Source organism: Ornithorhynchus anatinus, chromosome 2, assembly GCF_004115215.2.
Source record: "Ornithorhynchus anatinus isolate Pmale09 chromosome 2, mOrnAna1.pri.v4, whole genome shotgun sequence".
Classification (NCBI taxonomy): Eukaryota; Metazoa; Chordata; class Mammalia; order Monotremata; family Ornithorhynchidae; genus Ornithorhynchus; species Ornithorhynchus anatinus.
In genome coordinates this window covers 153,325,215-153,342,756 of record NC_041729.1, presented here as the reverse complement: position 1 = coordinate 153,342,756, position 17,542 = coordinate 153,325,215, and the positions used below count along the sequence as shown (strand labels likewise).

General features: G+C 41.8%; 1 protein-coding gene across 2 annotated transcripts in view; it reads left to right on the top strand.

Moving 5' to 3' along the window:
• NELL2 (neural EGFL like 2) overlaps positions 1 to 17,542 on the top strand; it is a 350,325-nt gene that overhangs the window by 90,526 nt on the left and 242,257 nt on the right. The window contains exons 4-9 of one of the 2 annotated variants that reach the window (XM_029058252.2): positions 8,117 to 8,293; positions 8,390 to 8,486; positions 10,781 to 10,853; positions 11,025 to 11,107; positions 12,452 to 12,580; positions 13,728 to 13,830. In XM_029058252.2, coding sequence (XP_028914085.1) covers positions 8,117 to 8,293; positions 8,390 to 8,486; positions 10,781 to 10,853; positions 11,025 to 11,107; positions 12,452 to 12,580; positions 13,728 to 13,830 — 662 coding nt within the window. Of the gene's footprint in view, positions 1 to 8,113; positions 8,294 to 8,389; positions 8,487 to 10,780; positions 10,854 to 11,024; positions 11,108 to 12,451; positions 12,581 to 13,727; positions 13,831 to 17,542 lie in introns of both variants that reach the window. The other variant, XM_029058251.2, reaches the window with a different exon arrangement.

Below are 17,542 nucleotides of genomic sequence, written 5' to 3'. Positions count from 1 at the left end.
AGCACTTACTATGTCAGGCACTGTATTATGCCCTGAAGTAGATGTAAACTAATCAAGTTGGACACAGTCCATGTCTCAAATAGGGCTCACAGTCTCAATCCCCGTTTTACAGATGAGGTTACTGAGGCACAGAGAAGTGAAATGATTTGCCCAAGGTTTCATGGCAGACAAGTAGTGGAGCGGGATTAGAATCCAGGTCGTTTGACTCCCAGGCCCATGCTCTATCCACTGGGCCATGCTGCATGTCCACTGACTCCCTTATATTGGAGTCTCCCAGGTGCTTAGTACATAGCTCTGGATATGGTAAAGACTCAATAAATATGACTGATTAATTTATCGATCCCTAGCTTCAAAAGCCTTCTGAAATCAAATTCCCTCCAGAAACCTTTCCTGATGAACTGCTTGTGCACCAACCCCATATCTATCCCCCACAAATTCAGCACCTTCTTGCCACACAAGCACCTGGATATTTATGTCCTCCAAGGCACTCAGGTTCATGTCTATGTATTCTATTACTTTCACCTACCTATAATAATGATGATGATAATAATGATAATAATAACTGTGGTATTTATTAAGTGCTTACTATGTGCCAGACACTGTATTAAGCGCTGGGGTAGATACAAGCAAACCAAGTTGGACACAGTCCCTGTCCCACAAGGGGCTCACACTCTCAATCCTTATTTCACGGTTAAGGTAATTGAGGCCCAAAGTCTAACTGCAAAGTGGTGGAGCTAGGATTAGAACCCATGACCTTCTGACTTCCAGGCCTGTATTATATTTACTATGCCATGCTGCTTCTAACCTATAACCAATCTTTTAATGTCTGTCTATCCTACTAAACTTTGTACTCCTTGAGGACGGAGATCATGTATAATAATTTTATTGTACTCTTCCAAGGATTCATTCATTCATTCAATTGTATTCATTGAGCACTTACTATGTGCAAAGCACTGAACCAATTGCCTATAAAGTACAATTCAGCAACAAATAGAGACAATTCCTATCCAACAACAGCTCACAGTCTAGAAGGGGGGAAACAGACAACAAAATAAAACAAACAAGTAAACGGCATCAAAAGCATCAATATAAATAAATAGAATTATAGACATATACACATCATTAATAAAATAAATAGAATAATGAATATGTGCATATATACAAAAGTACGTCACCCCCCTCCTAAAATCTCCTGTGGTTGCCTATCAACCTTCGTATGAAGCAAAAACTCCTCACTCTTGGCTTCAAAGCTCTCCATCACCTTGCCCGCTCTTACCTCACCTCCCTTCACTCCTTCTACAGTCCAGCCTGCACACTCCCCTCCTCTGCTGCTAACCTCCTCACTGAATCTTGTTCCTGCCTGTCCCGCCGTTGACCTCTGGCCCATGTCCTACCTCTGGCCTGCAATGCCCTCCCTCCTCACATCTGCCAAACTAGCTCATTTTCCCCTTCAAAGCCCTACTGACAGCTCACCTCCTCCAGGAAGCCTTCCCAAACTGAGCACCCCTTTTTCTCTGCTCCTCCTTCCCTCCCCATCACCCCTACTCCCTCCCTCTGCTCTACACCCCCCCCCACAGCACTTGTGTATATATGCACATATTAGTATTTTATTTGTTAATGATGTGTATATATCTATAATTCTATTTATTTTGATGCTATTGATGCCTGTCTATTTGCTTTGTTTTGTTGTCTGTCTCCCCCCTTCTAGACTGTGAGCCCATTGTTGGGTAGGAATTGTCTTATCTGTTGCCAAATTGTACTTTCCAAGCACTTAGTACAGAGCTCTGCACACAGTAAGCGCTCAATAAATATGATTGAATGAATGGAAGTGTTGTGGGGCTGGGAGGGGAGTAGAGCAGAGGAAGGAAGTCAGGACAATGGGGAGGGGAGGAGGAGCAGAGGAAAAGAGGGGCTAAAATATTTGTAGAGTGACATATTGGCTCACTGCCCTACCTCCCCAGATAATAGGTGTCTAACCTTGCCTAAAAAGTCTCATGAGAAAATGTACTACAATGTCATATGCTCAGTGTTAAAACTCCTTGTAGATAAGGAGTGCGTCTTCCAACTTTCCCAATCTCTGCATACAGTAAACGCTTAATACACGCCATCAGTTGGCTGATTGATTATGTTTTTCTTCCAGGCAGTTCTTGCAACTAATCTAAATCCTTCCTGCTGCCTCTTAGGTTAAGTCCATCTCATCTGGCTCTGGCCATCAATCAATCAGTCAATCATATTCATTCAGGGCTTACTAAGGGCAGATAACTGTACCAAATCCTTGGGAGAGTATAATACAACAGAATTTGCCAACACAGTCCCTGCCCATTGCTAGCTCACAGTCTAGAAGGGGAGACAGACATTAATATCAATAAATAATTTACAATACATTATTTAAAGATATGTACACAAGTGCTGTGGGGTTGGGAGCAAAGAAGTACTCACTAATTCACACAAACCTGAAGATAGTAACCAACTCCCCTTCAGTTTTCTCATATTCAACTTCAATAATTCCCATTCCATTAATAATCACAATGATAATAATTTCCTTCTTTCATCTTTTTCCTTCTTTCTCCTTCCTCTTCTGCTTCATTCTTCTTCTTCCTCCTCCTCTTCCTATTCCTCATCTTTCAGACCATCTTCTTCACTGTGAGCCCGTTGTTGGGTAGAGATTGTTTCTAACTGTTGCCAGATTTTACTTTCCAAGTGCTTAGTACAGTGCTGTGCACAAAGTAAGCTCTCAATAAACACTATTAATTCTTTCAATTATATTTATTGAGAGCTTACTTTGTGCACAGCACTGTACTAAACACATGGGAGAGTACAGAACAATAGAGTTGATAGACATATTCTACGCCCTCAAGGACTTTATAGTTTATAGAGGGAGACAGATATTAAAAGAAACTACAGAATAGGGAAAATGTCAGAGAATAAAGATTTTTATGCAAGTGCCATGAGGCTGGGGTTGAATAAGGGTGATGTGGGGCTAGGGTGGGGAGAGAATCAAAGTGCCTAAACACCCAAGAGTTTAGATGACACGGAAGGGATGATGAAGAGTTAGGGAAATGAGGGGTTAATCACAGAAGGCTTCTAGGAGGAGGTGTGGTTTTAGTAAGCCTTTGAAGCTGAGGAGAATGTAAATCTGTGGGATAGATGGGGGAAAGAGTATCAGGATAAAGAGATGAAATGAGCCAGGGGTCATTGGCAAGACAGGTGAAATTTAGGCTGGTTGTTGTTAGAGAAGACAATTTTCAGGCTGGGTTGAAGTGTCAGATTAGCTAAATTAGGTAGGAAGAGGAGAACAAATGGAGTGTCTTTAAACCATAGATAAGAAGTTTTAGTTTATTGTGAAAACGGATGGGCAGCCATTGGAGGTTTTTGAGGAGTGGGGAGACATGGACTAAACTGCTTTTAGAAAAATAATTTGGGCAGCAGAGTAAGGACTGGAGTGGGGAGAGACTGGAGGCAGAGTGGTCAGTCAGGAGATTGATGCAGTAGTTGAGGAGAGACATAATACATCTTTGGACCAGCAGGGTAGCAGTTTGGATGGAGAGGAAATGGTGGATTGTGACAAACGAAGCAATCAATCGATAGTATTTACTGAGCGCTTATTGTGTGCAGAGCACTGTATTCATTATTTGGAAAAGTGAGCTATATTAGAGTTGGTAGACACAATCCCCACCCACAAGAAGCTTATGGGAATAACTGAGAGGATTTAGTAATGAACAGAATATGCGGGTTGAATGAGGCGATTAGACTAGGATATGGGCATGTTCATTCATTCACTCAAATTTATTGAGCACTCACTATATGCAGAGAAATGACAGAAAGGTTGTTGTTGTCTACAGTGATGGGAAAATCTATGCGAGAATTGGATTTGGGTGGGAAGATGAGTTCTGTTTTGACATGTTAAGTTGGAGGTATTGGCAGGATAATCAAGAATAGATATCCTGAAAGCAGGAGGAAGTGTGAGAGTGCTGAAGAAATAGGTCAGGGCTAGAGAAATAGATTTGGGAATCAACCACATGGAGAAAGTAGCTATTACCATGGGAGCTAATGAGTTCTCCAAGGGAGTGGATGTAGATGGAAAACAGAAGGGGACCCAGAACTGATCCTTGAGGGGCTCCCACAGTTAGAAGGTGGGAGGCAGAAGAGGAGTCAATGAAAGAGACTGAGAAAGAGTGGCTGGAGAGATAGGAGGAGAAGCAGGAGAAATCATTCATTTATTCAGTGCTTACTGTGTGCACAACACTATATTAAGAGCTTGGGAAAGTACAAAGCAACATTAAACAGTGACACTCCCTGCCCACAGTGAGCTTACAGTCTAGAGGGGAGAGAGACAACAATACAAATCAATAAAATTACTGATATTTTAGAGTAATTTACATAAGTGGTGTGGGGTTGGGAGGGGAGAAGAGCAAAGGGAGCAAGTCAGGGAGATGCAGAAGGGAGTGGGAAATGAGGAAAAGTGCAGCTTAGTCTGGGAAGGCCTCTTCGGGGAGATTTTTTTCTCAGCCCTAAATATCAACTGAAATAGCCCTGAGTCACCTGAGGAGGGCCTGGAACCCTGGATCAACCCCACCGGGTTCTAAAGCCTTCCTGTTCTACCTTCCTTGGAATGGCAGATTTGGAGACTTTCTGCCCAGTGCACCCCAAATCCCTGCACTCCTATCACTGCTATTACCCCATGTCTGAAGCCTAGGGCTTCTCTCTGAAGAGGAGGGCATCACTGAGGACTAGCCTCCCATCTCCCTCCTTGAGCTAGCTATTGGAAGCTCACAAGAAATCAATTTGTTTTATTTATTGAGTGCTTGCTGTGTACAGAACATTGTACTAAATGCTTTGGAAAGTCCAATGTAACAAAGTTGGTAGAGTGAGCTTATGGTCTAGAGAAAGCACTCTCTCCCCATCCCACAGGAAGACACCAGGAATGGAAATCACATTAATATTTAGTAATATTCTTAATTCCACAATGATAAAGCAATTCTGGTCAAGCCACCTTTCACTGCCTCTAATACTTTTCCCCACAAGGACCCTTTTATTTTCCTATAGACATCCTGAGATCACGTTCCTTTGGTTCTTTCCTCTCTTCTCTCAGGGCAACTCAGGTTCCAAAATCTCCTTCTTTGAGGGTGTCTCAGTGTCCTTTCTTCCCCCTCAGGTGCAGGAGCCCTCTGGAGTCCTAGATGCTGAACTCTAAATCTTCAGGGTATCTGTAGCCCTCCCCCGAGATCAGCTGTGATCCCTCCCTGTCCTTTGTGTCCATCCAGAGTCAGAGCCCTGAACCTTACCTGTGTCCTGCTCTCCCAGAAACATGGCTCACAACTGTCTACTTCCAAGATGACTGAGGATCTCCTTCTCCAATTACCCCCTGCCCACTGACTTCCTCCCCAGTCCTTCCCTCTTATTGTCTTGTCTCCAAATACTGAAATGTATTGCATTAGTTACACTTCTATCAAGAATGGGCACAAGGAGTGACTCTCCTGACTTAATAATTATGGTATTTATTGTAATTATTATTCATAATTATATTCATTGAGTGCTTACTATGTGCAAATCACTGTACTAAGCACTTGGGAGAGTACAATATAGCATCAGACACATTCCCTGCCCACAGAGAGCTCACAGTCTAGAGGGGGAGATAGACATTAATATAAATGAATAGATAGATAAATAAATTACAGGTATATTCATTCATTCAATAGTATTTATTGAGCGCTTACTATGTGCAGAGTACTGTACTAAGTGCTTGGAATGTACAATTCGGTAACAGATGAAGACAATCCATGCCCATTGACAGGCTTACAGTCTAATCGGCGGAGACAGATGGACAAAAACAAGACAACTTAATTGCAATAAATAGAATCAAGGGGATGTACACCTCATTAACAAAATAAATAGCGTAATAAAAATATATACAAATGAGCACAGGGAGGGGAAGGGAAAGGGGGAGGAGCAGAGGGAAAGGGGGGAGAGGGAGCTTAGCTGAGGGAAAGTGAAGGGGGGGCAGAGAGGGAGCAGAGGGAAAAGGGGAAGCTTAGTCTGGGAAGGCCTCTTGGAGGAGGTGAGCTCTCAGTAGGGCTTTGAAGAAGGGAAGAGAGTTAGTTTGGTGGCGGTGAGGAGGGAAGGCATTCCAGGATAGCAGGAGGATGTGGGCCAGGGGTTGACGGCGGGATAGGCATGAACGGGGGACGATGAGGAGGTGAACAGCAGAGGAGCGGAGCGTGCGGGGTGGGCAGTAGAAAGAGAGAAGGGAGGAGAGGTAGGAGGGGGCAAGGTGATGGAGAGCCTTGAAGCCCAGAGTGAGAAGTCTTTGTTTCGTGCGGAGGTTGAAAGGCAACCAATGGAGGATTTTAAGGAGGGGAGTGACATGCCCAGAGTGTTTCTGCAGGAAGATGAGCCGGGCAGCAGAATGAAGAATAGACTGGAGCGGGGAGAGAAAGGAGGAAGGGAGATCAGAGAGCAGGCTGACACAATAATCCAGCTGGGATATTATGAGAGCCTGTACCAGTAAGATAGCCGTTTGGATGGAGAGGAAAGTGCGGATCTTGGCGATATTGTAAAGGTGAGATAGATATGTGCTGTGGGGAAGGAAGTAATAATAATAAAGATGGTATTTGTCAAGTGCTTACTATGTGCTCAGTACTATTCTAAGCCCTGGGGTAGATCCAAGGTAATCAGGTTGTCCTACGTGGGGATCACAGTCTTAATCCCCCTTTTACAGATAAAGTAATTGAGGCACAGAGAAGTTAAGTGGCTTCCCCAAGGTCCCACAGCAGACAAGCGACAGAGCTGGGACTAAATCCACGTCCTCTGACTCCCAAGCCTGTGCTCTTCCCACTAAATCACGCTGCTTCTTTGCTTGGCACATAGTAAGTGTTTAACAAATATATTCCAAGCACTTAGTACAGTGCTCTGCACACAGTAAGCACTCAATAAATACTGAATGAAGGAGCAAGTATGAATGGCACAGAAGGGAGTGAGAGAAGAGGAGAGGAGGGCTCAATATGACACATCTGTTTTCGAAAACAGAGTCTGAGGTGCCAACAAAACTGGGTCGAGACGCACCCCACGTGTATCAGAGTCTGTGGACCCGCCTCCATGGGCTTAGCACTTACTATGTGCCGGCCATTTCCTAAACTCTGGGGTACACACAAGATAATCAGGTTGGACCCAGTCCCTGTCCCACTTGGGGCTAACAGTCTTAATCTCCATTTTACAGAATGAGGGAATAGAAGCACAGAAAAGGAAAGTGACTTGCCCAAGGTCACACAGCGGACAAGTGGCAGAGCTGCAGTAAGAACCCAGATCTTTCTGGTTCCCAGGCCCTTGCTCTAGCCTCTAGATCACGTTGCTGCGGTGCTTCCTGAGTATGGATTGACCAAAACACCCTTCCTTCCAGTCATTAAATCAATCAATCAATGGTATTAATTGAGTGCTTATTGCATTCAAAGCATTGTAATAATAATAATAATCATGATGATGGCATTTGGTAAGTACTTACTATGTTCCCAGCACTCTTCTAAGCACTGGGGGGGATACAAGGAAATCAGGTTGTCCCACATGGGACTCACAGTCTTAATCCCCATTTTATAGATGAGGTGACTGAGGCACAGAGAAGTTAAGTGACTTGCCCAAAGTCACACAGCTGACTAGTGGCAGAGCTAGGATTTGAACCCGTGACCTCTGACTCCCAAGCCCATGCTCTTTCCACTGAGTCACACATGCTTGCAAGCAAATCTACCACAGAACAACTACCTGAAAATGTTTCACTTGATTTGACTTTTCATAATGATTTTCACAATTGAGTCACTTCTAAAGGACACAAATAGCCTAGAGTTTCAACTTTAAATCCCTGTGTCCTTAGAAAGCATCCAAGCACTAAGTAGAGTGCTCTGCACATAGTAAGTGCTCAATAAATACCAATAATTGATTGATAGATTACAGTACAACAGAGTTCATAGACACATTTCCCTGACCAAAAGGAGCTTACACTCTAGAGGGGAATCAAGAGCTTACACTCTAGAGTTTACAGTCAAGTGATAAATGCATTCATCACCATATGAAATACACCCCATCTGGCAAGAATAATCTGTAACTCCGCTCTATGTTTTGGCAGCAGATACCTGGAACTAGAAAGCAGTGGTCATCGAAATGAAGTCAGGTTGCATTATCGCTCCTCCGGAAGTCACCGACCTCACACAGAAGTGTTTCCTTACATTTTGGCAGATGATAAGTGGCACAGACTGTCCTTAGCCATTAGTGCCTCACACTTGATTTTACACGTTGACTGCAATAAGTAAGTGAAAATCTGAATGTTGTGGTAAGGTAAAATAGAATATTGCAATTCATGGACAAATGAAAGCAGTATTTATTTTCCCTTTTTTTCCTTTAGAATTTATGAAAGAATTGTGGAAAAGCCCTCTATGGATTTGCCTGTAGGATCAACTTTCTGGCTGGGCCAAAGGAATAATGCACATGGTTATTTTAAGGTATTACTGGGAAAAAGGTCTAATACTACTTTCCGCTGATGGGGTTTTTTTATTTCATTTCTTAAGCATGACAATGGTATTTTTTTCTCATGCTCCGAAATTTCAGACTCTCCAAGTGAACTCTCACAGGCACCCCCTGAAATATTATATTTATGACTTTATCAATTCTGATTGTTTGCTCTCAATTTACGATGCTGATCAATCATTAAATCAGCCAATGAATTGTATTTGTTGAGCACTTACTGTCTGCAGAACAGGGTACTAAGTGCTAGGGAAAGTACAGTAAAACAGAGTTGGTAGACACATTTCCTGCCTGCAGCAGTTTACAGTCTAGAGGGGAAGACAGGCATTAATATAAATGAATTATGGATATCTAAGTGCTGTGGGTGACACAGAAGGGAATGGAAAAAGAGGAAATGAGAGCTTAGTCAGGGAAGCTCTCTTGGAGAAGATGTGTCTTCGATAAAGCTTTGAAGGTAAAGAGAGGAATTGTTAAATGCCAAGAGGGACTGCATTCCAGGCCAGAGGCAGGACATGGGTGAGAAGTCAGTGATATTAACAATGATATTTATTAAACACTTAGTACATACCAAGGTAATAAGATCAGACACACTTAATCCATAACAAGATAATAACAAGAGCCCACAGTGGGCTCACAGTCTAAGTATGGAGAACAGGCATTTAATCCCCATTATAGAGAGGAGGAAACTTAGGCACAGGTTAGTTAAGTGACTTGCCCAAGGTCATCGAGCCAGGCATAGAGCTCAGGTCTCTGGACTTTCATTCTTTTATTCTTTCCAGCAGGTTGTACTCCTTCTTCGTTTATCAGTGGTTTTCAAGCCTAATGACTAAAGAAGTCATTAGTTACAAACATGATTTAGAACAATTTTCTTGTAAAATGGGGATTAATAATAATGTTGGTATTTGTTAAACGCTTACTATGTGCAGAGCACTGTTCTAAGCACTGGGGTAGATAGAGGGTAATCAGCTTGCCCCACGTGAGGCTCACAGTCTTCATCCCCATTTTACAGATGAGGTAACTGAGGCACAGAGAAGTGAAGTGACTTGCCCACAGTCACCCAGCTGACAAGTGGCAGAGCCTGGATTCAAAACCACAACCTGTGACTCCCAAGCTCGTGCTCTTTCCACTGAGCCACGCACAGTGAGCCTCATGTGGGATTACCCTGTATCTACCCCAGCACTTAGAATAGTGCTCTGCACATAGTAAACGCTTAACAAATACCAACATTATTATTAAAATGTTTTGCATGCAAATCTACCACAGACTAAATGCATGCAAATTTTTCCCAAAAATGTACACTTTCTTTGCCTTTTCATAATGGCTTCTATAGTTGAGTCACTTCTAAAAGAAATAAACAGCCTAGAGTTTCAACTTCAAATCCCTGTATCAGAAAGATTTTTCTGGACTTGGTGCAGGACACTCCAGTAATTGAAAATTTAGTTTCCATGCTTTTTCACATGGTTAAACTATATTATCGGTTACTGATAAAAAGTAAGGATAGTGAAGGAAGAGTTTCGTTAGATGGAAAGATCAACTGTTGCAGGGGTTCATTTTTGAGCTCCCATATGGTCTTTGCTTCAAATAGCCTAAAACACTAGAAGTTAATTACACCTTAATGACTGTGGGCCTGGATACATTGTATCCATAAACCCCTGATCCATCCTTCTGGGTAAAATGGGTAATTGCCAACATGTTCCTTTTCAATCTAAACTTCACACACTTCTAAAACTGATTCAGTATTTGGCTCTGCCTCTGTGTGACAGACTGGTGTTTTAGAATTGGGAAAGTTGTAAGAAAAATCACAAGAAAAACATGAAATACCCATGTAAGTATAGTTTTGGTGCCTGTTTTCTCTTCTTCCTTTTGAAGATTATTGTTCATTTAGAACTTTGAATCAGCTTCAAAGTCAAATATAGTAGAAGTGCTTTTCAAGTTGCTTTCTAAAGGTCATTTGAAATCTCACTACAGTGGCTAACTGAAAATAACAACTCGAAATAACACAAATATTGCCACTTAATTACATCTTGACATTTAATTTTATGCCTCTAAAAATATTGTCAATAAGTGTGTACAAGAATAGCTATCTATTCGTCGTGTTTTTATTCCATTTCCACATTCGCTGTGGCATGAAGTAATAGATTCATAAAAATTCTTTTCTAAGACAGTTTTTCTTGGTGCCCTGTAACATTTTCCATGATGAACCTGGCTGTTGAATATAATTTGGAGAGATAAAAATAATACATCTTTTTCAATTTTTATTTTTCCCATACAGGGTGTAATGCAAGATGTGCAATTACTTGTCATGCCTCAAGGATATATTTCTCAGTGCCCAGATCTTAATCGCAGTAAGTATATTAGTTGTTACTCAGTATAATGAAAGTTGTGCTTCTTGCTTAATTTCTGTCATGTAAATTGGCATGAAAAGTCAGTTTCAATGTATTGGTTGCCAGCAGAAAAGTACTCAAATTGAACTCTTTCTCAATACACTTTATCCACTGCTGTGCTTATATTTTCAGCATGTCCAACTTGCAATGACTTCCATGGACTTGTGCAGAAAATCATGGAGCTGCAAGACATCTTAGCCAAAACATCCGCTAAGGTAACAATTTTCAGAAATTCAGGATAGGGCATACAAAGTTGGGTGTGTTCACTTCATGTTCACCTTTGAAAGCTTTCTATTACATGTTCGTGGAGAACTGTAATCTTTATCAGAAATCAAGATCAGAATCCCTGCTAAGGAAAAGCGAAGGAAATTCATAAATTTTCAAACCAATTATTATCATATTATTATGAGTCATCTATATCAAAAATGATTCAGGAAACTGGGATGATGCAGATTATCTGGTTTACATGCTGCTTATATGAGCATATACTGTTGAACAGGATTTGAGGGTTTTCTCAAAGGTGTGGCTCAAAGAATATCATTACTGCTTTGTGACCATGTAAAGGCTGTGGCAACCACCAAAAGATTGTGCCCAAATCTCTAAAAATACCTGTTGGCATGCACCATTGCAGAATTCTAAATTTCTGCAGCACTTAGGTATATATCTATAATTTAATTTAATGATAATTGTGGTATGGTATATATCTATAATTTAATTTAATGATAATTGTGGTATATATTAAGCACTTACTAAGTGCCAGACACTGTACTAGCTGCCAAGGTAGATACAAGATAATCGGTTTGGACACAGTCCCTGGAGGTTCCCAGTCTCAATCCCCATTTTACAGATGAGGTAACTGATGCACAGAAAAGTTAGGTGTCTTGCCCAAAGCCACAGAGCAAACAAGTATGCTTCCCCTCTAGAATGTAAGCTTGTTGTGAGTAGGAAGCATATCTACCATCTCTTTTATATTTTACTCTCACAAGTATTTAATACAGTGGTCTGCACACAGTAAGCGCTCAGTAAATACCAGTGATTGATCGATTGCCTTGTTCTCCCATTTTGCTCACTTAGTTTATGAGATCCAGGAAATTATTTGGATGCAGAACATCACAAATTAATTTTTGTTTTTTTTAGAGAAGGGCACAATTCCACATATAAACATATTTTAGAGTACAATATTGATGTTGTTGGGTCAAATATGCTGCAGGATGCCCTCATGGATAGAACATGTGCTGGGAGTCAGGGTACATCGGTCCTAGTCACAGGTCTGCCACTGTTATGCTATGAGACATGGGGCAAATCACATGCATCTCTGTGCCTCAAGGTCCCCATCTGTAAAATAGAGCTAATAATACCTGTTTCTAGAATTGGGACCCGATATGGCAAGTGAAAAACTTCCCTCTCCTAATGGATGTTTTATTTGGCATTTCACCTACACTGAATGTTTTACATTCAGTTGCCACTTGAGAAAACTGGGGTTGTGGCTGAAGTTCCTTGTTTTGGTTTTCTGTGATAACTAATGGTAAACAATGTGAAGCCCCCTTTTTGTAACCCAGCTGTCTCGAGCGGAGCAACGGATGAACAGGCTGGATCAGTGCTATTGTGAAAGGACCTGCAGCATGAAGGGAACCACCTACCGAGAATTTGAATCGTGGGCAGACGGCTGCAAGAACTGCACGTGCATGGTATGACTGTGATGTGAGCCCTGAATAAAGAACCTAGACACCTCTCTTTTAATAATTTATTACAACATTGTCCTCATGAAATTTTCAGGGCGCACTTCCTCAAGATAACCCAACGAAGCACCAGCAAACCTGCATGGAATCTGAAGGACTGAGATTTGCATTATTAAAAATGTTCTTTGCTATTTTAGGAATGCTCGCTTAGAGAAAGCTGTCATAGTTGAGTTTTTTGATGCAGAACCAAAGTTACTGTTTAAAATTAAAATGTCAAAGTACGTGCTAGAACATGATTTAAAACTGTTATTCTTCTTTGGTTGTTAAGATGTCAGCCAAGGCCAGAATGCATCACGTTCCGGGGCCCAAGGGTTGGTATAAATGAGTGAACTTGGAAATGCAAAGGGCATTTCCTAATGCTTAAGGCTGACATTAGACTTTATTATTGCATTATATTTTCAGAAATATGTTTCTTCCCCAAGAAAATCCCCAAGTATCGAAGCTTTTTAAAGCTTTTATTTTCCCCATTAACCCATCTGTTTGACAATGATTGAGTGGCAGAAAGTCAGAGTTCCAGTGGATTTTAAAGGGTTTTTCTTTTTGCAACAAAGAAAATCCATTTTGTCAAAAGTAGCACATCATAAATATACAAAAACCTATTTTAGGGAGATAATTAGCAAAATAACAGGGCTCTGTCTGTACAGTGAGAAGAGGGAATGGTTTGTGTTTAGGATTTTATTGAATAGAGATGAATACCTTGGCAATTTAGAAACCGATTCAGAAATGTTGGAGGATACGAAAACATGTGGTAAAAAAAAAAAATCCTTAAGCATGGGAAGCAGCATGGCCTAGGGGAAAGAACATGAGCCTGGAAGCTATAGGACCTGAGTTCTAATCCCAGGTCTACCACTTGTCTGCTGTGTGATCTTGGGAAAATCACTTAACTTCTCTGGCCCTCAGTTTCTTCATCTTTCAAATGGAGATTAATAGTGTGAATCCCGTGAGGGACCCGGACCATGTCCAACCTGATTATCTAGTATCAACCCCAGCATTTAGTGCAGTGCCTTGCACATAGTAAGCACTTAACACATTCCAAAATTATTGTTATCATTATTATTACTATTACTATTAATAAACATTATTTTTTTCTTTTTAGAATGGCACCGTTCAGTGTGAAGCCCTGACATGCCCGCTCCCTGACTGTCCACTCAACTCTGCCCCTGCGTATGTGGATGGCAAGTGCTGCAAGGAATGCCAGTGTAAGTGTGATCTTCAGGTTGGATGCATTTTCTGTCCAAGGCATGCCAAAGCATAGAGTGGAGTAACAGACTATTCTTGCCAGTGTGATGTATTTCATCTGGTGATGAATGCATTGATCACTTGACTATTAGCTCTAGAGTGTAAGCTCTTCATTCCCCTCTAGACTGTAAACTCTTTTTGGTCAGGGAATGTGTCTATGAACTCCGCTGTACTGTAATCAATCAATCAGTAGTATTTGTTGAGCACTTACTATGTACAGAGCACTGTACTAAGCATTTGGGCACTTTCTAAGAACAGAGGAAGTTAAAGTTGAAACTTTAAAGTCTGAAGTTCCATCCTCCTTCCATGCCTCCGTATCCTTCTTCCTTTCACGTGCCCCTCTTTAATAATAATGATAATAATAATCATGGTACTTGTTGAGTGCTTACTATGTGCCAAGCACTGTTCTAAGTGCTGGGTTAAGTACAAGATAATAAGGTTTGTGTTCCTGTTCCCCATGGGGCTTACAGTCTTAATCCCCATTTTACAGATGAGGTAACTGAGGCCCAGAGAAGTGAAGTGACTCACCCAAGGTCACACAGCAGACATGTGGTGGAGCTGGGATTAGAACCCACATCCTTCTACTCACAGACCCATGTTCTAGCCACTAAGCCATGCTGCTTATTGCCAATCACCCCATAACCTTCATGAATTCCATCCACTTGGGCATGGCCTCTGAACCAGCAATATCCACCACCCTCTGCCCCCTCCTCCTGCCCCTCCCTGGTCATGTGTTTGGCCTGTGTCTCTCACCATGCTAGAATTTGGCTTGCCACTAAATTAGTCACCATGGAGTCCATGGCCATGGGACATCAGAGGAAACCAGGGTCTCTGAATCCAGGGCATTTCCTGCAGTTTTAAAGTGAATCTCTGAATATGCAGGATCTGAGAAGTTCAATCAGTCAAATCAGTCAGGGTGTTTACTGACTACTTACTGTGTGCAGAGCACTGTAGTAAGTGCTTGTAAGAGTACAGTCTAGCAGAGTTGGTAGACCTGCTCCCTGCCCATAGGGATCTTATAATCTAAATGTGGAAGCAGACATTTAAGTAAATTAGAGAAATTTATATAAGGGCTGTGGATGTGAGGGTGGGTTGAATCAAGGGGACAAAACTAAATGGAAGGGAAATGCAGAAGGGAGTGGGAGAAGAGAAAATGAGGGCTAATTTGGGGACAGCCTCTTGGAGAAGACATGCTTTTCAAAAGACTTTGAAGGTGGGAAGAGTGATGGTCTGATAGATATGAAGGGAGGGAATCCTAGGCCAGAAGCAGGATGTGTGTGAGTGGTCAGCGGTGAGATACTTGAAATAGAGGTACAGTGAGTATGTTGACATTAGAGGAAAGAAGGTGACAGTAACCCACTAGGTCCAGAAAAACCCTGTAGTGATTGCAATACTGAATCCTACACATCTGATTTCCCTGGCACTTTCAAAGGATAGACCAAATTCTAAGAGAGAAATTAAATTTGGGAGTGAGTGTTCCTATACAATCCAGAACATTTCACTTTGGGCAGGGAACGTGCCTATCGGTGCCGTTATATTGTACTCTCCCAAGTGCTTAGTGCAGTGCTTGTCACACAGTAAGTGTTCTGATTGATCATTCATTCATGTCTTTGAGTTCATACCCAGTGCATAGGATGGCTATGCATAGAGAGAGTGGACTATTTCGCTAGGCATTCAAGGAACTCTGATTTCTGTACTGTATTCTGAACTGTCAAACCCAGCTGGAAAATGCTGTTTCTCCTAATCAAATAGGAAAGGTATTTCCTGGAAACAGCACCCTTCTATAGGAAGGTATGGTTGGAAGGTCTGGTCTAAAACTAGCTTGTAGATGAAGAATGAGAGGTGGATAAGAGAAAGAGTGTGGGAGACAGTGAACAAGAAGATGAAACCGGAGCTTGTATGAGAGCAAGAGCAAGAAGGACCGAGAGCACAAGGGAAAGCAAGAGTGACTGCATGAGCGAGGAAGAGAGGATGAGCAAGAGTCAGCAAAAGTGAGAGTCTGTGACTGAGCAAGAGGCTGCTCTCATTCGTTGTTTCCTCATCTGCGTAGGTCCCCTGCCTGTGTCTGCATCTTTCCCGAATGGTGTGTAGTGGTGCACTGCTGCTAAGAATGACAAGTTATCTGTGAAAAATCAGAAAGACATTTGTAGTCCATTGATCTCATTCCCACAGGAGCTCATTCATATTTAATTTTATTAGCTTTTGCATTGAGATCAATCTAGCTGATGAAACTTATACACCTAGTCAAGTGGATTAAATAAAATGAAAGAGCTGAATTCAAAAGGACGGTTCCATGACTTTGGGAGGATCATCTCTGGTGAGAAACCTGGTCCTGGGATATGAGAGATTCTCCAAGGGATAGTGACAGTCTTCCGTTCCTGAAGCATCTATCTATCAGTGGTATTTACTGAGTGATTACCATTTACGGAGGACTGTATTAAGACTTGGGGAGTACAGTACACCAGAGTTGGTAGACATGTTCCCTGCACAAGGAGCAGTCTAAAGGGGGAGACAGACATTAATATAAATAATTTATGGATGTGTATATAAAAATATTGCATAATAATAGTTTTAAGCCAATTGTGATAGAATACAATTAAGATTTCTTGAATAATATAGCTAAATAATAATAATGACATTTGTTAAGCACTTAGTATGTGTCTAGTAGTGTTCTAATCTCTGGGATAGATACAAGCTAATCAGGTCTCTGTCTCACATGGGGCTCACAGTCTTATTCTCCATTTTACAGATGAGGGAACAAAAGGCACAGAGAAGTTAAGTGCATTGCCCTAGGTTGCACAGCAGACAAGTGGTGGAGCTGAATGAAATTAGAGTCAGACCCAACATCTATCCACTAGGCCATGCTGCTTCCTTGCCTAAAATGGCCGATGATGTATATGGGCTTTGAATAAATCTTGTGTTCCTTCAGTACTGAACCATTCTCTGCTGGCATGGGAGAGGATTCCCCCTTCCAAAACTGGTCCATGCTTTCTGGTCCAGCCAGGTCCCTAATGGCTTTGGCAGGCTCTGGAAATGACGGTTGCTATTTGGAGAAGAGGCCAGCAATAGCAAAGTAAGGAAAAATTAAAATCTAGACATGCCATGGTGAGGCAGAGTGAAGAAGGAGTGGTACCTAGAGGAACCATTAAAATTGGGATGGGTAGATTTAGGGAAATATGAAGAACACAGGAACTGTAGGGAAATGGGAAAACATTTCTCCACATGATTAAGCTGAAAAAAAACAAAACAAATGCAAGTGATGTTAGACTGCACTATATTATAGTTTGTTTTTGGTGAGGGCTGCAGATTTTCAAACAATCCAATCAAAGATCCTGATAGAGTTTGTATGAGACTTGTAGGAGAGGAAAGGACAGAACTACATTTCCCAGTCGACAAAGTTAGCCATCGCCTATATTTCCTAGCCATCACTGGGGCTTTCTGAGAGATATTGCCCCCACTCCGTGGAATGGAGTCTATACCTACCCCTGGGAAGCCGAGCTTTTGTAAGACCCCTTAGAGACACCCCCAAGTCCCTCGGCTTCAAGCCATCAGTCTGACATATTGCCGGAATGCTTACACTATGCAGAGCACTGGATTGGGACTTGTCAAGGGGCGGTAGTTAGCAGCAAGCTCCCTATGTGGGATGACCATACAGGAAGACAAGAAAAGTGG